The sequence below is a fragment of the Dromaius novaehollandiae genome, chromosome 1 (assembly GCF_036370855.1).
Source record: "Dromaius novaehollandiae isolate bDroNov1 chromosome 1, bDroNov1.hap1, whole genome shotgun sequence".
In the NCBI taxonomy this organism is placed as follows: Eukaryota; Metazoa; Chordata; class Aves; order Casuariiformes; family Dromaiidae; genus Dromaius; species Dromaius novaehollandiae.
This window is the reverse complement of record NC_088098.1, coordinates 126,160,046-126,184,003: the sequence shown is the minus strand read 5'-3', so window position 1 is coordinate 126,184,003 and position 23,958 is coordinate 126,160,046. Positions and strand designations below refer to the sequence as shown.

The following is a 23,958-nucleotide window of genomic DNA, read 5'->3' as shown; positions in this document are numbered from 1 at the left end:
GGGCTGGATCGCTCTCTTGCCCTGGCCTGGGGCCTGACCTGAGTTCCTTGGTTTCATCTATGAAAAGTTCTAGTGTTCATTCCTGGTTCAATCATCTTTAAAGAGTAGTAGCTGCGGGATCAACTTAACACCCCGTTGAAGCTGCAGTCCTAGCGATGTTTGCAGTGCCATCTAATGGCTAGAACCAGCCCAAGCAGCTTTTAACTTTTTTTTTTCCTTTTTTTTTTTTTGTGTGTGTGTACGGGCACAGAATTTGTTAGTGCCTTCAAGAGATCACACTTTTCTAAAGAAGAGGGGTCTCAACTCTTCTGTGCTGTATGCAGCTTTTCTCTTCACAGCAATCAAAATAATATGGGCTTCCTTCTGGATTTTTGTCATCTCTACTATAGAGGCTCACTCCTCTGCATGTTGTTGTCTTGACAAGATTGCTCTGTCCACATCAGGGTTCTCTACAAATTTCTTTCACCGTGGAAATCAGAGACAGGGAAATATCTTCCTGACCATTTAACTACTAGAAGGGAATTGTTTTCATGTGGAAAATCTTCACTAATGCACAGAAAGTGCCCTAGAAGGCTACCTAAAGCCCAGTTCAAGTCCTCCATTTTGTACTTCCCCAATTATAAGACCTGGTGTCCTGTGCAACAGCTCTGCTAAACTGTTTGTGGCAGTTTCTAAGTCAAAACCCCCGAGGCCCAATATGTGGCCACCTTACTGGAGACTCAGGGCAGGGAGGCAGAAGCACGGAGACTTGTATGTTGGTGACAAAAAGCTGTTTTCCTCCCTGTTTGGGTCAGCTTGTTGCTTATGGCAGCTTTTTAGTGGTGGTGTGATGGAAACGAGGCAGGACAGAACCTGGAGATTTGCCCTTAGGGAGAAATTTACCTTTATCCAAATGACTGTCCAGGCTCCTTTTAAGATCCAAAAAGTGTTTTATATTCATTAATGGTGCTCAGCTCTTTCCTTGATTTCCTGTGCAGGAATGGATTTCATTCTTTGGGCCTAATCCAGTTCTTTGGCTCACCTTGTAAATTCCTTACTATTGTAGGGCAGAGGGATACTGGCAGTGCCTGCAATCTTTCCTTCTCTATCACACTGTAATTTTTAAGGCACTTCATCAACTATGGCCAAACTCTTAAATTTGTTATAGGGCATGAGGAAGCCTAAGGTTTTCTAGGTGAGTGGAGATACTTGCAGGCCTTTCCCATAGCTTCTTCCAATGACGTGGAATTAAACCTAATGACTCAGAGGGACCTTCCTAGTTCTGTGATGCCAAGCGCCTTGAAGTTGATACTGCAGAAATTCAGCATGATGAATGGATTACCTAGCTCTTAACATGAAGCCATAGATTACTATGCCTTTGGCAATATGTGGGCTTGCAGCCTGAATGAGTGTTCCTCTGAAAAGGGATCAGAACTGATGCATAAGGATTTTATCAAGATATCATACTTGGATGTTTTTATGCTAGAATGCATTTATTTGTGTTTTGTGGAGTCTGACTTCAAGTATATGAAACATTTGCATGCCCTGCTGAGCTTTACTTTTGTTGCGGGAAATATCTTTTATGTGAGAGAGATTTTGAAACTTGGTTGTAAATATGATGTTCTGGTGTTTAATTTCTCTTTTATTTGTCCTCATTGCAGGATTTGCTCTCCTTGGAGGACATTCTTGCTTCCTTACAACACAGGATATACACCTGGGCTCTAATGAGAGTCTCACAGACACAGCAAGGTTGGTAAGATGTCATTTGCCTGATTGATAGATGTACAAGGAAGTATTCAATCAGGCTGAAACCATTCTTGCATAATTTTAGAAGCTAGTTTTTTCTTTCCTAGAAAAGTCAGGAGGCCCTCCAAATTTCTTAAATATTTGCAGATCAGCTCACAGAATCTGTAGTTCAAAACACTGTCATTCCATCCATTCTAGTTCTCCAAAACATCTCACAACAGGAGATATATTTATCAAATCTGGGTTTATGGAGTGTCAGTGAGGGTGACAACTCACACAAACAGAAATGTTTTACAAATCTCAGTTATATAGCTCCACTGATGACGGCACATAACTCAAACAAGACTAGAACATTCTGGTTCTGTTGCTTCTGGTGGAACTAGAAGTACAGCTGACTGGAAATCAAAAGCAGATGGTTTATTTATCCCAGATATGCCAGCTGTTGATGGGCCTTAGCCTGCCTGGAGTGATAGGGTGGCACTGAAAGCCACTGTGGTCTCTCTCTTTCACCAACACCAAACAAGGCCAACATTTTGCAGCAGGTTCCTGATTCCATGTGCCCTCCTCCACTGCACTACCCACTGTCAGGACTGCTGAGCTAATGTTTCCTTCTCTTGCCAGCACCCCTGGAAAGCTTTGTTCACACCCATCCCCTTGTGCACACAGGAATGGGTAGCTAGCAGCCTATCCCCATTGCCATAGAAGGGAAGAATGGAGCTGAAGGCCTTTCTCTAGAGCATTTCCCGCAGTGTTGCAGAAAGCAGGCAGAACGTGAGGCAATGGAGATTATTTCTTGCAGATGCTCTTGATGTTTTTCATAGTCCTCCATATATTGAAGATGTATTGTGACTCTTTCTAGGCCTGAGTTTAACTCAGTCAGGCTTAGCTTTTGGAAGGTTAGCAGTGTCTGAGAGGTCCTTTTTGTTTTGGTGAAAGACATGCAGTGTAAAGCTTGTCAAACTTAATTCAAAATATGCAGCTGGCCAACTCAGGATCCATACCCTCTGCTGACCACTACAGATTTCATGGTCTTTAGCAAGTGAGATTGAAAACTGTGTTGCTATTCTCTCTGTGCTGATATCCAAAGAAAATGTAAGAAAAACACCATTCAAACATTTTAAATTTTCCTTTCCTGCCTTTAACTGCTGAAGTGGAGGACATAAGTATGTTAATGGTAGCAAGCCAAAATTTCAGTCTCTTGAGCCTTGAAAATACCTAGGTCTCACTCCCTGCTAGATGCATAACATTGTCAATACCAGAATCAGATGTTTCAGCAAAAGTGTGTCCCACTGGCTTGCTTTAGTAACTACAAGTTGAAGTTTATAAGATTCAAAAAGTCATGGGAACTCATGGGTCTACCAGACTAACTTGAGAGTTAACAGTCAAGTCTGGTGTATGTTAGGCCACTGCGTCCACATGGCCAGCTCAGCAGAACTCAAACACTGCCATGGGATACAAGTGCATCCCCTCAAAGGAAATTCTTTGTACAGCATGGGACATTGCCCCAGGTTAAGCAGGACAGCTGTAGTTGCATCAAAGTGTGCCGTTCGAAATCTTCAGAGCACATGCTTACCTGCTACAACTCTATTGGCATGAGAGATGGAGCATTTTCAAACATGTATAGCTTACTGTATCGTATTAGAGGTAAATGCCCCACATTGATGTAAATAGGTATTAATCTCCAAGTGTCTTCCTGTGGTGCAGGGGGAGCCACAGTAGGGAAATGGGAGACTGGGCTGGGAGATGGGAACTGCATGGTGGGCAGGAATACTGGTGTGCCAGGGTGGAAAGATGAAGATCAGCTATTTGCACAGGCTAAAAGGAACTGAATTTGAGGAGGGACTGGACACATCAGAGCAGTGGGAAATGAAGGAGAAAGTGCAGAGTTGTCCCAGTTGGGAAGGAGTGACTTCAGGCTCCAAGGCAAAATGATGTAGAAGGATTGCAGTGCTGCCAAAGGTGACTGGTGAAGCCAAAGGAAGGTAGGATTTACCAGGGACAATGTGAAATTTCACTGTGGCATTTGTGGATGTGAAGGGAAGAACAAATGGTGAGAGATTTTAGGGCAATGTGTTGGGGCACCACGAGACTGGTGGCTTCTGGCAGGGCAGGGGCTCACCAGCTGGGCCTGTCCCACAGCCCTGTAAAGGAGCAGGGCAGCCAGGGGCAGCCCCAGCCTCAGGCATTGGGCACTGCCACAGAAACAGGGCCGGGCTGAAGCTGGTCCAGGCAGTCACTCATGGGTTGGGATTGGGACTGGCACAGGCACAGGTACAATGCAGTAGGAGCTGTAGCTCCCAAGGGAAGTGGATCAGCCCTGGCTGAGGCTCCCTGCAGTGCTGTGAGAGCCTCTGCCTGGTCTTCAGGGTGATGAGGGGCAGCCCTCAGCTGCACTGTTGCTAAGTTCGCCCTGAGCCCCATCAGCCCAGCCTCCAGGAGGGGAAAGGATGTGCTCAGGGCCTTACACAGTGCTCCCTGGCAGTAACCTCTGCCCAGCACCATCACACCACACACCACACTTGCAGATGTTGCCTGGAGCAGGGTCATCTATCCTTCAGACACCAACAGGGCAACAAATGCAAAGTGTTCTCATACACGGACATGTTTTTCTGTAGACTCCTTCTTCCCAAATGGTATAATGAATGGCCATTAAATCTTTGGCTTGCAATCTCTTGAATGACCTTTGCTTGCACAAGCCAAAAGGAAATAGAAAGACAGTAAGCTGCAAGAAACATGGCAAAAGGTAGAAGCAAGCAAATCCCCCAGTGGCTCCAGAGGAGTCCCCCATTCTGTGGAGAAAACCTCCACAACACCAGCCTCCCTTTCCAGCCTCCATCCCTTCTCCTCCGTCACCACTTGTTCTTCCAGGCTGAGCCCTTATTTATGACCCTAACCTGGGAATTTTACTCCTCCGCTGAGTCACGGCACTCAACTGCTACAGTGGTGTGAGAGCTATCAGCTTTCCCAAGTCCTGACAGAGCCCCACACACTCTGCTTTACTCCTGCTCTCATTAGCAGAATTACTATTGACTTTGCATAATCAAGACTGAGCTGTTTACCCAAAAGAACAACGTAAGTATTCATTCCTTAGCGTTTCCTGTGAGTGAAGGATGACATGCCAACCTTATTCAGTTAATGTGAGAATAAAAAAAGAATGCCTGTATAGACCCACAGGGTATTTCGATTATTTACAGGTTTGTGGCTGGGGCTCTAAAGGCCTTAGAAGTGTTTGAGATTAAGACTTAAAGCAGAGGGGATGCAGGACTGTAAAAGTCCCAAGTTTTTATTATAATTGGTGCAGGTAAGTGTTGAAAGCATTTCTGCTGTGAACATATTTTTAGTGACTTATTACCTGGCCATAATACAGTTCTTCCATGCTTCACAAAACATTTATATTTGCACTGACACAAAAGCAAAAACTTACCACCCATTAAGGAGCTCTAAGCCTTTCAGTGCTGTTCAGCATGTCTGATATATTACGTGAAATGAAATATGAGCATTGCATCTGTATTTTCTACTGTAAAGCAGTTCCTTTGTGCATCACTGTAGCTCAGTGGCTTTTAACAGTTCACTGAGATTATTGTGGGACAAATCTGCATCTATGGGGAATGAGTTTTATCTTTTTAAGCCTTCTCACCATTTCCTGAGAACATGTCTGCGCTAAACCCCTGTAATAGTATCAATAACAATGAAGTAAGTAGTCTTGTTAGAAAATTAAACCTTTGAATTAGTACATACTTTCAAGAAAAAAATAAGGTATCCAAACCTTGGATAGCAATATTCTACCCAAAATGTATGCAAATGACCCAAAATCACAATACTGTGTTAAAAATACAGAGATCAACAACAAAAAAGAATGCTTTTATTTGTGTTTAATTCTGGAGTCCTTAGAGGATACACCTGAGTAATATTTTCCAGCTTTGCACTGTAGAAATGAACTTATTTTGACAAGACAGAAATGCAGCTTTCTGATATACTCATATATTTCCAAGCTCTGGGATTTTGAAGCTAATAGGCTCAAAATCTCGTAAAAAGAAAAAAAAAAAGAACTCGTAGTTAGTGATAACAGGGAAGCCTTGATCACTCCCTCAAATGCAAAGAAACTGGTAATATCAGTCACTTGATAAGCCTGTGTTTACTCTCCCTCACCTCTGAAAACTTCATCTTCACTAAAGACTCTTCTTTAGCCAGGTCTTTTTTCCAAAGCAATGCCAGCCTTACACTGTTTTCTTCAAACTGATTTGGTTACAGGAGAGCATCAGATGAGGACTAGTTTTTTGGCTGAGTTCAATTTGGTTTTGATTTCACAAAGGATAAGCCCAGTTTCCATTTGGGTTTCCCTCTGTAATATGACATCTAGAAATGCTGGCAGAAGGACTGCCTGATGTATTGCATGAAGTCTCCAGAAATTCTAGTATCTACTATCAACAGAATAAGGAAGAAAGTCCAGCACTGATCAGTACTTGGTCATTCATTATGACTGAATTTCCTCAACGACATACATGGCAAAAGAAGCAACTTTTTGAAATTCTTAGCAGCCTTGTGGGGTAGAGATCAGCTGACCTAATGTCCTAAGAAGCTGCCTAAGATAAATGGCAATTTTCCAATGCAACTTCCTCTTTTTCTTGGCTATAGAAGGAATAGTTATGTCCAATTTAGGGTAGACACCTGTTAAATGGCCAACGATTGGGACCATGTGTCCCATCTTTGATAATTTGTTCAAATCAGAACACGTTGTCCGTAGTCACGATTCAAGGTAGATTAAACAAAAAAAATTTTTGAAACTTTTGAGCGAGGAAGAAGTAATGGCACAAATAACTATTCCAATACCTTACACTCTGGTAAATACTCTGTTCAGTTCCTCCTTTTCACTTCCAGCTGTCATCAGCAATCTTTTTCTTCAGAGAGAGCTGTACAGGGAATCCTGTAATGTTTTATAGGAGTTCTGCATGTGTAAGGAATGTTTGACACCAATAGAAAAAAACGTTACTGACTTCATCAGGAGGTTTCTCTGAGTAAAGACTATGCCATTTGCACCTGTATTTCCACAGGAGGAGATATCAGAATCGCTTGTGGCTAATCAAAAACATGGATATTGCAGGAGTTTTTCATACTCGTCTATTCAGTCTCTTTCATGTTTTGTTTTAAGGTCCAGTTACAGATAATATTAAAACATACAAAATACTACTACAAAGTCATGCTTCAGGGCCTGATTATAGCACAGAAATGCAGAGCTAAGCCCCAATTTATGTTTAATTTATGTAAAAATTCAAAACATATTGAGTATGCTATGCTAATCCACTATGCTAATCTCTGAGTCTTTCACCCCTTGGCAAATAAAGCAAGGCCAGAGTGGCGCACTGATTCCTGCATGCCCTTATCTGTATACTGAGTTTCAAACTTTGATGTTACTGGAATGGTGATACCATGTGTGTCAATGTGCAAGTGAGTAGATAGGAGAAAGAATGGGCTGGTATTGTTGGCCTTCTGTTTTAGTTTCCATTGAGATCAATAAAGAATTGTGGTAATCTGAGATAGATATTTAGTCCTAATCCTCACAAGGGTCAGATTACCATGCAAACTAAAATGTTCTGTTGATGCTACATTTGTTCAGCTAAAAGACTGAAGAAATGTTACACTTTATTGCTTCCTAAGTTATCCAATACTTCAAACATTACATTGTCAAGCCACTTCTTATTTTATTTCAGTTAACATTTATAAATGCTAAATCTGTAGCTACAGTCAAAAACTAAATTGAATACAGGAGCAGTTTTCATTTATTTATTACAGTTTGTTAATAAGTAAAACTACTTACTTATTAGCAGTTGTTAAATGTCCACGTTTAAGTGTGTTATGTAGGCATCATAAATTATTCAGTTAGTTGGAAAAATTTGATTCATTATCACTTCTCATTAATATTTATGTGTTGCACATTGAAGAGTGCAAGAGGCATATATTTATTATGTTTGACTTAGATATTTTCTGCGATCCTCTAGGGTGCTGTCCAGCATGACAAATGCAATCCTGGCTCGAGTTTATAAGCATACCGATCTGGACCTATTGACAAAAGAAGCTACAATCCCAATAATCAATGGGTTGTCTGACTCATACCATCCTCTCCAGATTCTGGCTGATTACCTTACTCTTCAGGTAACAATATACTCCCTGTTTAATAATAATTTTTGCTAAATCTTGGTCTCAGTAAGTATTTGGGAAAGTCAGGTTCAAAACCATTTATTCCTAGGGTTTTCTTTAATTGATAATTACATGACACTTATTATTTAAAGAGATTTTCATCGAGCAACTTAATTAAGGACCTGCTTAATTTAAAACAATTACCTAGTCCTATCAGCTGTAGTGGGACTGAAGTTAAGCATAAAATTAAGTACTTCATTGGAATCAGGCCACAATTCAAGCAATGCACGGTGGGGTTTATGTGGTAAGATAAATGTGAGAGGCTGGCTCAACCAAAGCCCATGAAAACTTTGCCACTGACTTCAAAAAACCCAGTAGTTCACTCTCAGTTCTGCCCTAACCTGTGAACGGTTTCAAAGGAATCATTATCCATACATTAGGAAATTAGTTGAACAAATTTACTTTGAAAAGCAAGTTAACGCTACCAGTGCAAATCCCTGATGTTCAGGCACTTAAGCCTATTTAAACTTTGTTCATATCAAGAAATAGTTAACAAAGATCATATTTTGTAGTTCTAATCTAATGCAATATTTTATTTGACAGCGCTATAGCATTTTACCATATAATACCAGATATTTATCTGTGAACAGAAGGACGATGCTGTTTTACAATCAATTGAGAAACCAGCTTATAAAAAAAGATTAGTATACTGTAGGCCTGCTTGACAACTTTGATGAACTCCTCTGACCTTGTTTACTGTCTGAGTGAATAAAAATCCCACTGCTTGAAAAGGGAGGGTGAGAATAATTTCCTGGTTTGTTCAGCGGAGTTTGTCAGACTTCAAAGACTCTGCTATGGGATGTTCAGTGTGTGGCAAAGATCTAGTGAGAAAAGTAACAAAATATTTATGCTTTAAATGCTGAAAGATTTGTCTGTTTAGTGGAAATTCCTCTCTCCTTACTTCAATCATTATTTTTCTTAAAATTTTCAACAATATAAGTGAAAAGACTAGTGAAAAGTGGTGAACTTGGGACTAAAATGCATCATATACCTCAGGGTAAGGTACATTTGGGAGAATTACATCAAGCCAGCCTGAGTACTGTTCAAATGGTGCAAGACAGTAAGCCATAATGAGAACTTCATCAGTCATAAAAAGTCATAATTTTTTTTAAACACTGAGTGTAACTGTAAAATGAAAGGATCTTAAGTTTGTGTTTTCTGGGGTTTTCTGTCTTGCAAATATCTTAGTTGTTAGCACATTACCGCTTGTGAGTAGCAGGCTTCAGCAATGATGTGCAACTCATGGTTTATGTAACTACTGATATCTCTGCCTCTAAAACTGGATTCATCCTGCATAGCTCGAGGGCGATGGAGAGAGACCACTGAGCATCTAAGTCACCCTCTAGAGATGCACTTCTTTCTCCACTCATCTTTGGGGAAACCTATGGAGATTAGCAGAATGAATACATGTCCTGTTGGTCACCTTCTGGTTCTCTTCTATTGTGTACCTGAATAGGCAAGCCATGGCGTAGAAGCTCCAGGTGAACATGTCCCCACAGCCTGGATGTTTTTTTGGTTTGAATAACTAGAGCAGCAGTAGCAAGTGGCTATCCTTGTCACATCCAACACTGGAAAGGGAGTCTTTAGAAAGAGTGTCCCTGCTCACTTTACGTGACGAGGAAACAGGACTGCAATGGCTGGTGCTCAAACCAAAAACCATCCAACCTGGACAGGCAGCATGACAAGGTGAGTATTCACAGAAATCTCAAGGAATGGCTTATCTCTCAGACAGCTGTGGCAGCTTTTCTAAAATTTGCAGCACTTTCCCAGTGCCCAATAAGCAGATTGCTCTGTCCAACCATTCCCATCTCTCCCCTTCTCTTTCCAGCATGTCCTTTAGCCCAGTGTTTGTCAGGAGCTCTTTATAAGGCACTTGGATGGCTGACCCACTTCACCAGGGACATGCTGCGCTGCTGGTTTATGACCTTCTTTTCCACTCTTGCTTTCTTACCCAGGACAGATTGGGCAGACAGGGAGTGTGGCTTTGTGCAGCACGCTGTGGGTATGGTCACTGCGTGCTTGCTTCCCCTTCCTGATGTGCCCTTCTGCTGCCTCTGTTCTGCTCTGCATTGTCTGCTGAGGTGGAGAATCCTGGTCCTGCAGCCGGTAGCATTTGTAACAAAACAGCATAGTAATCATATAATGAACAGTTCACAGAAGTAGGAATAACATTCAAAGAAGTGGGAGCCATAGCATCCAGTTGGTCCTTACCACAGCCAAACTTCTCATAGGATTTTCTGTAGGGTGAAAACATATGTTATCTGAGCACTACCTGGAAGAAGATTATTACAGGGATGTTGGATAGTACCACTGATTCTTTAGATGAGCTAAAAGTTCGTTTAGCATTTGGACTGCTTTCCTGCAAAGCAAAGGAAATGTACTTGATATACAACTACATGCAAAACACAGTAGTGACACAGATTGCCTTATATTGCATATAATCTACAGAATTTATGCAGCTGTTTTGTTTTATTTGTCTTTAGAAAATGTTTCTTCCTTACCTCTGTAAATACTTTTCTGCCTGGATCTGCCCCTCCCTGCTGTCAGTACATAGCCCAAGTGTACTTTTATTTTCTCTTGTTTTTCTTCTTCTTCTAGGACTTCTGTGTTTGCCAGTGGATCTCTAAGTGCAGTCTGACCCTCTTCATCTTTAGCACATTTTTGCTCTTTGATTTTCTAGATCCTATTAATTTTGTCATTTTGCCTTCTTGAATCCTCTTCAAGTACTTTCTCTTCCATTTGCAATTGCCTAGTTTCCTGTTTCGTTCTGTCAGAATATTTTCTGGCTTATGCACCATGGCTTCTCATTACCTTTTCACAGGTGTATTTTAGTGGGTTTTGTTGTTGTTGCTGTTGTTGTTTTAGTAAATTCTGTTACAAGAGCATTCCCAAACAGTATTTTTCAGGGCTGCCTCTCTCTCATTTTATATTCAGGATATTCTTGTCAGATCATAAACAGCGCTCCTGTCATGAATATGGAGGTGAGATTCTTCAGATTCAACATCCTCTTGCACTGTGACTTCTTCCTGAGCAACCTGGACCCCCCACACATTAGCTAGCTAAGCTGGTTCTCCCCTTGCCTGTGGTCAGTATTACTGCCCTCTGCAGTGACACATGTAATGCCAAGAGGTATGTTTTTCTTGGCATACCTGCGACCTTCTTTCTTAAAAGCTTTCTTGAGCTCAGTTTGCTCTTGAGGTGAGTTATAACCCACTAGAAATAGTGGTAAACATTTTGCCATCTGATTTTGAGAGTTTGAGAATTTGGCCTTTAAAGACTATGGGTTTGTGTGCTGTTACTGTGCCATTTTACTTTGCTGTTTGTGCTAAAGGTCCATAACAGCCACTTCCTTGGTCTGTCAGTGCCTCTCCATCCGCTGAGTGGAGGCTGTGGCTCATTAACTCTGTTCTGTGAAGCCTGACTGAGGGGTCATCACATAATTTGTATTCTGGGAACAAACCGTGTATTGACATGGATTCAATTGATATTAATGTCACAGCCAAATCAGCTAACTTGCAGCCGATTGCAAGATGGCCTGACTGGTCATTAGAGTGGGTCCATATGCTACTAGCTCTATATGTCACTGGTCTGAAGTGAACTTTCTTTTTAGAAAAGAAGTGCTTAGTATAATAGCAAAGATTTTGGCAGGGAGAGTCTGAAATCTGCTGTTAGGTTATAATTATATAATGTAATTCTGCTGTTAGGTTATAATGGTTGTGATTTCTTTGCTTACCTAGCATCACCAATATGAAATTGGCCATTTTGGGCTCTAGAAAGTGTAACTAACACTAACTCTTACACTATTATTTTTCTGATTTTGGTTGTCCCTTTTCCAAACATTATATAGAAAATTACATAGGTTCTTCTAGCTTGTCAGTGTTCTTTGCTACCTTTTAAAGTAAATCAGTGGTTCCTTTTTAAATAACATAACGAATTACAGTGTTACCAGTTTGAAGAGGGCTGCCATATATTCTCTCTCAACTTCTCTCAATCTGTGATCCAAAGAGCTCAAATTTTATTGTTCCCAAATTCGTCACTGTCATCATTATTCTAATAATTAGAAATCTTAAGTAAGATCCACACCGATCCTCTAAAATATCCTGCCTCAATAACCATGACAAATGCAGAACTATGAATAAGTAAGATGACTGGCCCAGCACCTCTCTTCAGCTTGATTTGGGAGTCTTTAGATACCAGGTCGCCCAATTTCTCATTTGCTGGATTGCACTGCCTACTGAAGGGCTACAGCTTTGACTGGTGCCTTGCTTTCTATTTTTAGTTTGGACAAATTATCAGTTCAGTACTCAAAAGCTTTTTGTGATTGAGGCTGTTATAATTGATGCTGTCAAACATTTCTGAAGCAACCTATACTGGTGTCAGAGTTTCAGCCTATCTAGAAATAAGTCCAGATATAGAGTCATACTGGAAAGTTCTTAAATAATTAAACTGGTCTTCTCCAAACATACAACTCTAAGTCATGGGTAAGAACAGAATGAAACATAGTAAAATAAGCATGAGCCTGAGAAAGTTGATTGTTAAACCAACATTCATCATTTAGCAGAGATTTTTCATGTGAATAGCAAAGCCAGGTTCTGTCGCACTATAGAAGCAGTCATCAGTTTGCCAAAGAGGCATTCACAAAGTAGAAGGACTCTAAACTTTCTAAGTACATTATTTTTTGAGTGGTTTTACTGGAAGTCTAAATATATTGAAGTCACATCCCAAATATAAAGGGATATAAACTGCAAGAACATCCAAGCAGATAAAATTCCTACATCAATATAATAGGGTTTGGAAAAATTGGGCAGGGATGCAAGGGGAAACATATCTTCAAAGGCCCAGGCCATCTGAGTTATTGTAAAGATTCTAGTTTAACCTAGATTGTTACCACTGTGGTAAACCAATTTTAGCAGGATTTTCTCTGTGCAGTTGTATAAGCATACGCTATAAAACAGAGAAATAAAATGTATGTCTCACACACAGTAGCTTTTATATTGCCTCAGAGCTCCCTCATTCTGATCAACACAATCATCTCATCTTTCTCACAGTCATTCTTGGAAGCTGAGGATGTATGAATATATGTACTACAGTCATAGTCACAGTGCGCTGGCTTTAAATGAAGAGGTTTGAGTTACAAGAGCAGTGTACCAGCAGCAGCATGATGCTTTGGACAGGATATAAAGTAGGCTCCCCTGGCACATGCTGAGCTTGATTCTGCTTTGGCTAGGGCTTCTTCTGTTAGCTAAATATCTTCATTAAGACTTGCTCAGCTATGTACCCTCTATGTAGCAGTCACTGCAGACATGGCTTTGCAATTTACAGTGCAGATTATGAGGGTTATTATATGGCCATCTCCAGTTCTTTGAACTTTATCTGGACCAGCTTGGGAAAACAGACAAAAATATTTGATGCGTGTTGTGCTTTTTTTAATGCAGAGTAACAGCTGGTAATAAGGTGGATGTTATTTAACATAGCAGTATATCTGTGACTCACTAGTCAGTCAGTCAGCTTTGAGCACTACAGGCTGAGATGTCTATTTTTAAATAGTGAGATCAAATGAAGTCAGGATTGTCTGATTTGCTCCTGGTTGTGGGTTCATGCCTCAGCTATCACTAACCCCTAACTGGAAATGATCTCTTAAATGCCTTAGTTTTGTCCTTCTCCTACGAGCATCATTGCTACTGAAGTGGTAATTTTGCTAGGAAGAGAATACCAAGGAAACTACAAGAAATGAACAAAATGACAAGGGAAGGCTTGCTACCAAAGGCTGGGAAGCTAGTCAGTCTGAAATCAGGCACCAGCATGACTGCCCTTAAACTGTAGGCAGCCTAAGGATCTATGAGGTTTAGATTGCAACTGCATTTTAATGTTATTAAATATTCCAAATGCTACTATTTCTGACTCAAAATTGCGGTCACTGGCAGAAACGACAGTAGGTTTGTTCTGAAGCAGCTTCACAAATATTTGTTCAAGAGAAGCTGCTGCCAGGAGAGGAGGGGGTAGTTCCAGCCCCTTTCCTGTTCAGTCTTTTGGCATCTTTGCCAAGGCTGTGTACAAGGTTGCCAGTTAGTACAGCTCTACAGCGTGGAGGCTTATCCTTTCTGACAAGCATTGAATCATGTCACACCAAGTGCTGAAACACTGTCTGGCTTCCAGTTACTACAATGCAATAGTAGCATGGCCCAGCTTTGAACTGGTGCCTTGAGAATAAAAGGCTCTCCATCATGTCTTTAGTTTTTCGAGTCATAAGATGGAGTTGTGGAGAGCAGACATGTAGAAGTATTTGGTTACGTCTTTACATATTTTCTGCTATCAACTTAAGTACATACAAATATGCGTATTTAAAACAAAGCTTTCTGAAGGGCCTCAAATTGTTCTGGTCTGGAAATGCACAACTCCTGTTACTCTTGCTCCTCCTGAGGCCTTATCTGCTGCTGGCTGAGAGCCAGGGTAGTTGCACATGTACAACGTGCAATCAGGTAAAGCTCCAGTTAGCACTGTAATGCTGTTTCAAGTTAGGGTAATCAACTTAATTATCTTAATAGTCTTAATAATCACTGCATTCGTTGGCTATCCAAAAGAGAACCATCTCTGAAGGCAGGTGATGGAGACAATGAAGATGATGGAGCTAGCCATGAGTGGCACAGGTGCTTCTGAAGTATTGCTGTTGCTGCCTGGTACAGCTGTAATGGTTAAAATGCAGCATAAGGGCATGGCCACTTTTTAGAAGGGAACATTGTGTAGAGACAACCAAGCTAGAGCAAACCTGAGTAGGGATATTTAGATAGTTTTGGGAGGGAGGCTGGGAGGAGCTTGGTCACTAGAACTAAATTAACAGTTCCTACCATTCACTGATACCTGTGAGCACCAGCTGACAGCTGCAACTTTGGTGCTGAAATCACTACTGTGTCTTACAGCCTGGGCCTCAGTATATGGTATACGAGTCAACATGCCCCTCATCAGAGAAAGCTGCAACACTCAGGTCTTCATATAAGATAAGACACAGGGGCTTTCCCTTACTGACCATCTTGTAGCTGCCGCAAGTTCAGTTAGTGCTATAGTCCCTTGTAGGCAGCAGCTAGCGTCTGGAGGTAGCCAGCCTTCCCTGGGTCAGACCAGCCTGATCAACCCTTTCTTCTGCCTGTGGCCTCAGCCTGCTCAGCTCCCTGGACTGTAACCTGGGCCTGTGTGATTTGGTTGGCAGGAGCACTATGGTGGTCTGAACGGGCTCACAGTCACCTGGATCGGGGATGGAAACAATGTCCTCAACTCCATCATGATGAGTGCTGCAAAGCTGGGAATGCATCTCCATATCGCAACTCCCAAAGTAAGAAGGCTGTGTGCTTGGAGAAAAGCGGTCTAACTTTGCCAATTCCTGTGTCAGCCACTTGGATACTTCCCAAGGGCCTAGGCTAGGGGTGCTTGCATGCATCTTGAGTGTCAGCTTTATTTAAGAACAGAAGTTCAGAATCTTGATTCAGTTACTTTGATGCAAAACAGGAATAACTATACTGAGTCCAACTTCAGAAGGGCTGAGGGGAAATCACGACTGCAGTATAAATCACGGGGCTCTGTGGAGGAAGAAAATTCCATTTGAGAAAGTATTGAAAAATCCCCGAACTTCTCACCGAAGAAAAATGTAAAAGTCATTGCAGATTGGTGGAAGTGTTTTAAATTCGGCTTTTTAGAGTGCTGCATTGTAGTATAAGAAAAAATATAAAACAGAATCCGTTTAGAACAAAAAATTAATGATACAGAGGCATTTCATTTTATAACTGCTGAATAGGTGGGTTTTTACCTTATCAGAACACTTCCCACCAGAGTTACTCCAAAAGAAACTTTCAACAAAATCAATATAATTTCCTGAAGCTTTGCAGTTCTGACAGATGTTCCTCTTCCAATGGAAAATGGTTCCATCAGCATTCTTCTAATCAGTTTTAATAATCATTAATGATCATACATAAGTTCTGTAATGTTATCTATCATCTCTTTTGGCAGGGCTTTGAACCAGACATCAGAATAACTAAAATAACTGAACAGTACTCCAAAGAGGTATGAGCCTAAGATATAGCCTCATACAGTAGCTTGAATAGAGTTTATTTTAAGCTATAAATGAAGTTAAACTTCCTTACTTTCCTGATCTTCCTTATTTTATTCACATTAGTATGGTACCAGGTTACTTCTCACAACAGATCCTTTGGAAGCTGCAGATGGTGCCAATGTCTTAGTTACAGATACATGGATAAGCATGGGACAAGAAGAAGAAAAGAAAGAAAGACTAAAGGCATTTCAAGGTTATCAGGTTACAATGCAGGTAAAAGCTCAGATGTAGTTTTTTTTGTTGATGCTTTTATAGATTGCATTTGTAAAAATCAACATCAGCAAAGCAAGGGTTTGGCATTTCTTTGAGTAGGGCCATTGACTAAGCACATGCAAACCTCACTCCAGCTTGAAAAACTCACAAAGACACTGAGGCTGAGTTAATCTCATACTCTTCCCATGGTTTGGCCCCTCTCAGAGCTTCCCAATGACATCTAACTCCAAAATATGACCAGTGCAAGAGAGCTAACCCTTTACTTCTTGATGACATAAAAACCTTTAAACATGACATAAAAGAAAAAAATTCTAACCTTGCATTTTCTCTTTGCTACCAGAAAAGATCCATTATGCTTTATTTCTAATAAGCAGCTCACAGGTTAACTCTTAAAGCCCATAGCCTGGGCAAGATTTGGGGCAATTTTGTGTACATCTGTCAATGAAGGAAGCATTAAATATATGTGTCCTTAAAAATCATCTAGCTGAAATACTTATCTGAACAAAAACAGTTAGAGAAAAGGTAAGGTCATAAAGTATTTACTGTTGAAGATAAAAAGGACATTTTGCTTGCTGATAGAATTACTGTTTTAATTGACTGCATTTTAATATAAGTTCACAAAGTACTATTAACAGGTATGTTTCTGAACTGGCTTAAAATGCTTTAAATCATTGTTCAGATATTAGATCAATATATTATGAGTGACAATAGCAAAAGAACTGATCATAGCCTTTTCAATCATTGTTTAATAAGCTCTTGTTGCAATTACCCATAGTATTATATTACTATATGGCATTCCAATACAGATTGCACTTTATTGATCCACTGTGTCACTAGAGTTTTTACTCCCCTACTAAAGCCAAAGAAGTAGGAGTAAAAATTTGGCTTTCACGAAGTCAGCACTGAACTCTTATTGACTTGAGTGGGGATATTCCCATCTTATTCACAGATGAGCAGTTCTTCTGATGTCACTGGAATTTTTCTGAGTTCATCATCAAAGTCACTGGAGCAGGAGCTTATATAAAATTTGTTAATCTTTTTACTAGTTAAAGTTTTCATTAATGCCCTATCATGTTCCTTTATTTTTATATGCTTTTTGATCTACAGACTGCAAAATCTGCTGCTTCCAACTGGACATTTTTACACTGCTTACCCAGAAAACCAGAAGAAGTTGATGATGACGTATTTTATTCTCCACAATCATTGGTTTTCCAGGAGGCTGAAAACAGAAAATGGACAATTATGGTAAGAAAGGAAGATAAAAACTAGTTAGAGGTTAGGGTCAGCCTTTGTTCTACCTTTCACTACAGGCTTGGTTTGAGCTTGCTTCCTCAATAAACGGTAAGCATTAATACATATATTTCAAATGCACCCGACAGCACATCACAGTTTTGACTATAGGCATCTTATATATGTGTAGCACAAATGCTTTTGGCCGTAAATGTGACTTATTTTGATGATAATCTGCTGTTGCTTGACCCAGTTTTTATCACCAAATGAAATCTACAGTATAAATAGTAACTTTCATATTTAATTCACTGAGTTTATTATAATGATTGACTTAGTTCCTCCATTTTGAAGCTTGCTAAATGCTGAGGTCCCATGGACTGGTCTTACAGACTACAATTTCCCTTAAAGCAGACAGTGCTAGAGATCCTGCAGTTTTCTCTGAAGAAAAGCTGCCCCTGAGAACAGTGGGAACTTTCTCTGAGAAAGCACTGCTAGAAGAAAGCTTTCGAGGCCCCTGAAATATAAGGACCCTCAGTTATGGCCTGGGTAACACTGTGTTCCATGGGAACCACAAGAGGACATTTGGTATTTAATATAAACCATAACTCCACTCTCAATATTTCTAGGATTTCAGAAAATTACTCTCAGATCTCAGTAGCCTGTTATTTATTGTTGGCTTTAGAACCATCATGTTGACAAAAGCTAGTGAAAACTTTCAGAGCAATGAAAAAAACTGAAATGGCATTAGCACAGCTCTCAGAAAAGCTCTGCATTTGCTCCAAGTGAATATGTGGTTGAGTATTATATTTACCAGAAATGCAGATTTTGGACTTAATCAGAGTTATTAACAAATTTGTGTTAAATTCAATGCATAACTTTGACCTTAAAGTTCTGAAAAGTCCTCACATTATTGATTTTCTTTCTGAAATGTTTATAAATGCCTCGATTTTTTTTAAAGGACACCAAACCTTTACTTTGCATTCAAGCTGCACATTTTTGGAGGGTAAAAAAGGTGTTATAGTTTTATTTTATCAAGCTGAAAAGAAGACCATATAGATCTTGTTTCTATGTTAGTTTCAAGTGTTTTCAGCTCAGCCAGCAAACTGAAAAATTAATTATTTGCTCAGCTGTAGTTCTGAACAGAGTTGAGTGCAGCTATGACATGAGTAGCAGTGGGGGGCTGCACAACCATATGTTCAGTCCCCCACTGCGTGCCTGGGACTACCTCTCTCACTGAGCAATGCTAAAGGGAAAGGAAAGACAGGCAACAAGACCGCAGTCCCCGGAGGACTCTTGTAAATCCAGTTCTGGGCCAAAATGCCAATTTGCAGTCTGACCTTGCTGTGAAATCACAAGAGTGTGAACCAAGTAATGCCTCGGCAAAACAAAGCAAAGCACAGGGGCTTGTTGTGTGTACAGATGTGAGGAGGAGACCAAAGCAGCTACTTCAACACTGTATTTTATTTAGCTGGCATTTCCATTGCTCTCATTTCACCATGACTGCCATACCCAACGTTTGTTGGAGTGTGTATAAAGTATTGGAAGGGGGCAGGAGGGGAAGATGACAAACCATCAACCTCAGCTAGGATTTTCCAGGTTTTACTGTAAAAAAGTCTAACTAAACTGGGATATCAAAGTCCTTATTCAGGTATGACTATCTTTGATGCTAATGGAGCTTCTGCTGAAACCTGCAAGGGTGCCCACATACTGTTTGAGTACCTACAACACCTCCTAGGAGTAGCTGAGAATACAGCGTGGCCCATCAAAAGAGCCGTAGTGTTTTGTCTAAACATGCTTTGTCTGAATTTCTCTTGTGTGGTCCATTAATATATTTTGTCCACACTGGGAAAACCTATCAGCTACAAAACAGAACACCCTAAAAGATTTTTCAGGTCTTTCCTGATTCATCATCAGAAACTCTAGCAAATAAATCTAAGGGTGCAGTTTTTGTCAGGACAATAATTTTCAGCACAAGACTTCAGAGATAGAAAATATTTTCCCCTTATTTATTTTTATGGTATATCTGTTTCCAATGTGATTGGATTTTTTTTCTTTTTTCCCTCTTCTAGGCTGTCCTGGTTTCCCTGCTGACAGATTACTCACCACAGCTACAAAAGCCTACATTTTGATGCTTGGAATCCTGCCAAGAGAAAATATTCCTCGTCGGCAGAATATTCTTGTCCACAAATACATAGATCTTCTTCAGAAAAGATCAAGGCAATGAATGATTCCTTAATAAAACTGTGTGGTTGCCTCCATGGAACTGTACAATATTGCATTATATTTGTGAAAATTTTTGAGACAATAAACACCATTGCAAAAGCTGCTTTTTATCTAGATGCTCTAAGTTATATATAGTTTCTAGCAATCAGCATCTCTGAAAGTTTTTCAAGGTTATACTTTAATGATTCACTCTACAAGTATCATCGACATATCATAGTCTAAGATAGCTGTGTTAGCACTAATGTAGAGTAACATGACAAACTTAGACCTCTCCCTAAACCCATCTGCTTAATTGCTGATCCTGGGCAGTGTGTACAGGGAACCAATGCTTTCCTGTTTGTCTTGAGTTCCCATGGCTGTCCTCCAGCCCTCTACAAAACCCCCCTTCTGTTTGACACTGAAAATGTAGGGCTCTTGTCAGCATTATCATCCTCAGTGCTGTTCCTGTGGGCTGGCACTGGAGGATGTTGCTGCAGTGCTGGAATAAAGCAGCTTCTGCAGAGCTGGATGCGGCAGAGAGAGACGACTGGGAGGAATCGATTCGTTCTTCGCCCATCTCCCTCTGACCTTCACTCCCTAAAAAGAATCTTGGCTAAAGAAGCAAGTTTTCTATTTCTATTTCTCTAAGCAAACATGAGGGACATCATGTAAGAGGACGGGATACAGCTCCTTTATAGAAGGAATTTGCTGCATTGCATCCACCACTATAATATTGCGCACATTTCAGCTAATCCTCTGAGTAGTAAACAGGTTCATGACAACTGTAGTGTTAATGATGGCTGGATGTGTGTGCTCAGTATTTTAGGTAAAACTTTGTATACTGTTTAAAAAACACCTCTTTGTTGTTGTTAATTAGTTTCAAGAATGTGTTGATTCTTTTTCACTGTAATACTTGAACAATATTTGTGACTTTTTAAAATACTGTAAATTGTTTTCCCTTTTCTGACCAGCTGCAAAACATTATTTAATTCATGTCAAAATTGGAATTCACTGCTGGGCCACACATGTCACTGAAACAAAAATAAAAAAGCATTTGTTTATCTACCCACTTATGACTGATTCATAGTTTTCACAGGCATTTGTGTGTCTCTTGTTAAAATTAACATTTACCATTACAGCATTACAAGTGTTTCAATAATCTAGTGATTATTTACACTTCAGCAGAGATCTAGCTGCAGTAATGATGGAGGAGTAGGGCATTTGCTAGAAATCAATGTCTTACTGCCCTGTTTAGCATATGGGGAAAATGCATGCAGTACAATATATTTCTGATTGCCTTAGGTTCCAGTTCAGCAAGATACTTAAATGTATGCTTCTGGAGCTAATGAACTGTTCAAGTGCCTAGCATTGCACATATTCTCACTAACCTGATTTTAATGCTAGCTGAGAGCAAGACAATTCATTTTGCTAGTCCTTTCAGAGCAATCACACACATGTGTATCAGTTTTAGTGTGTTGATTAATGTACTGTCAATGAAGTCAGGCAGATTTATAACAACAGGGAGTGGTTTTGTTAAATATTACACAGTGAACAGATTACAAATTATCTGCTAGTCTTTTGCTTCTCTTTGCTCTGATTAATGTACATATAGGTTATCACAGACTCTTTTTATACTTAGGAATCTAAGCAGGATGCCAGACATCTGAATTCCCCTGACATTTTTAAAACACATGTAGATCTGCTGTGCAGCATGTGGAGCAGTAGAGCCCAACATTTCCAGGGGGTTAATTTCATATAATTCTATTCCTCTGTGAACACAGACTTGAAAGGGTGATAGTCCTTGCTCTGCCTCTTGCACAAATTGCTCACATTGTCTCTGTGCAGCTATTCTGATGCTTTTTAGAAGTACTGAGTGGACTTAGTGCACACACACAGAGCAACTGCCGATTGTGTAGAAGCACTGAACTTACTGCATATTTATGCACACAGAATGTACAGTTTGCATGGTGTGTGCTGGGAGCCAGATATATCCCAGTGGATCAGATTTACTAAATGCATGCAGACTGTCTGCACAGTGCACGCAGAATAGATCTGACACTTGCTGGAAGCATTGGGTTGGTACCAAGTAGGCATGCACATTTCTGCCCTACGGGCCCTAGAGATATGGTACCCTTAAGGACTCCTGTTCTGCCCCAAAGAGACTTTTACTGCTTCTTACTGCTGTAAGAGTCACACCAGCACTGCAGGTTACGTGTTCTGGGATTGCCGCATGGTAGCTGTGGTAGTGTGCCAGGTACTATTATTAAGCCGTCCAGATGTCTCATGAATTCATTAGTTGAATTTACAAGAGATGACTGCAAATGGGGTGAGTAAGGGAAATGGCAATAATGTGGAAAGATTTTCTAGGGAAAAAAATCAGTTATTAGCATTCAAAGGGCTTAAAACAAATGCATAACAGCTAGCAGTCACTAACAGCTTACAGTGTCTTTCATTACATTTATTATGCTTTAGTCAGTAGAAGTGCTGTTTTCATTGCTGAGTGTACTTGAAGGATAGGTTTTCTTCTCCCTCCCTCTTTTTACACAGAAGCTCATCACTGGCAAGGATATAGCCCAGATCTTCCCTCCTCAAAAGCCCCACTTTTCTGCTTCACCTAGAGAGTGGTCCTGGGCTAGTTCAGGTCTATCAGATCTTCCCCCCGTCTGACTTATATAACACCCCCTTGCTCCGATACCTCGACTCCACACATCGGCAGCGTTGTGCTCTGGTATCTCTCCAGGATCCTGCGCTGACAGACAGCTGCCTGCCTAAGCTGTCACCCACTGCCCAGCTGCAGTTGGGGGCACCAGAGTGGCTAAAGGCCCAGCCCTGCTGCCGCCCAGGGAGGGATCAGCCCTGTCCCCTGACACAGGTCTGTGGGGTGGTTGTGGCTGCCCCACATTTGTCTGCACCCAAACGTCACGCCCAGATAGGCACCGCTGTTGTGCTACATCCCGAGAGCGTATCTTCACACCGATTTTGATTTCCAAAGCCTAAACACAGCCCTTACGCTGATATTAAGTCTGGCTGTCACATGACCAGGTTATGTCTGATGAACCCCAAGGCCCTGAGGAGAGGGTCTGGTGCCAAGAGGTTGTTATCTAATGCAAGCACCAGAGGTCCTGTGGGATGTCTGCACAGGCCTGGCAGAAGTGACACAGGATTGATGGGACTCCTAGACTGGTGGCCAGTCAGGACACCCTTGGGCATGTCCAATGGCTCTGGAGTCCTGTGCTTTGGCACCTGATCCGCTCCCTCAGTATTTCACTGTCCTTTGGAGCATAAGATTACTTCCGATCCACACTTAGAAGTACAGAGGCAGTACTGCTTATCAGCAGTTTCTGCACTCTGTAAGCTCTGGCTTTACAGCTTGTTACAAGCAGTGGAGGAATTCTTTAGTTACCTTTATTTGATCATCCGAAAGTGATCTGACATTAATTTGAGATTCAGTGGAGAATGAGGAGCAAAATGCTCCTATACAATTTGTTCAAAGAACAAGGACTACAGCTTTTTCCTGTGCAATTCTTCATGTACAAAGCTAACAGAAAGCACAGCAACTATAGCAGGTACAACATAGAACATAATTTAGGGGGTTGGAAAAAGAATTTACAAGTGATTAAAATCTCCAAGAATATGAGAAACAGCAAGCTTAGAAAGGACTCAGTGGGGCACTTGGACAATCAGGAGAGAACAAAGAGGACTAAGAATTCTGAAGCAGAATTAAGTATTTTCTTTGCATTGGTTTCAATCAGAAATGACATTGGCAAAATATTTACAGCGGAATTACTCATTTTCAGGTAGCAAAGGCAGTCTCCTGTGAGAAGCTGTGCTGCTAAAAGGAAAATACAGGAGTAATTAGATGTATTAAATAATAGCAAGAAGTCACCCAGGTCTGGTTGCATAAAGTCCTCCAGAACTCATGGATTTATGTTTATCCTGCATAAGACAAACTGGTGCTAACTTAGATGGTAATGTCACCATAGTTAATTATTTCATGGCCTTTCAAATTCTGGAAGAAAGAGAGGGAGAATTTCATGAAGGTTTAAACAGTACAGTGAGCTGATCATTCAGTTTGGGGAGCACTTTCACGACTGAGTTGAAGCATACTGAGCTTAGTTTTGTTTTCCAGAAATGAGTAACAACTTTGGAAAGTCTGAAAAACACTGCTCTGCACACAAAGAGAAAAGTTCATTCTTTCTTCTCTGTTTCCCATTACTCAGTTAATCACTTGGTTAATGTTTTGAGCAAATAAACAGTGATTTTTGATCATTTCACCACGGCTGCTTAACCAG

The 23,958-nt window shown here is 40.7% G+C and overlaps 1 protein-coding gene across 1 annotated transcript in view; it reads left to right on the top strand.

Annotated features, from left to right (window-relative positions):
• The window catches only part of OTC (ornithine transcarbamylase), a 30,328-nt gene extending 9,605 nt beyond the window's left edge, over window positions 1-20,723 (top strand). Inside the window, exons 4-10 of the mRNA XM_026104119.2 lie at window positions 1,641-1,728; window positions 7,722-7,875; window positions 15,125-15,247; window positions 15,919-15,972; window positions 16,085-16,234; window positions 17,342-17,479; window positions 19,534-20,723. Of these exons, the coding sequence (XP_025959904.1) occupies window positions 1,641-1,728; window positions 7,722-7,875; window positions 15,125-15,247; window positions 15,919-15,972; window positions 16,085-16,234; window positions 17,342-17,479; window positions 19,534-19,593 (767 nt within the window). The 3' untranslated portion in view covers window positions 19,594-20,723. The remainder of the gene's footprint in view (window positions 1-1,640; window positions 1,729-7,721; window positions 7,876-15,124; window positions 15,248-15,918; window positions 15,973-16,084; window positions 16,235-17,341; window positions 17,480-19,533) is intronic.
• The last annotated feature ends 3,235 nt before the right edge of the window (window positions 20,724-23,958 follow it).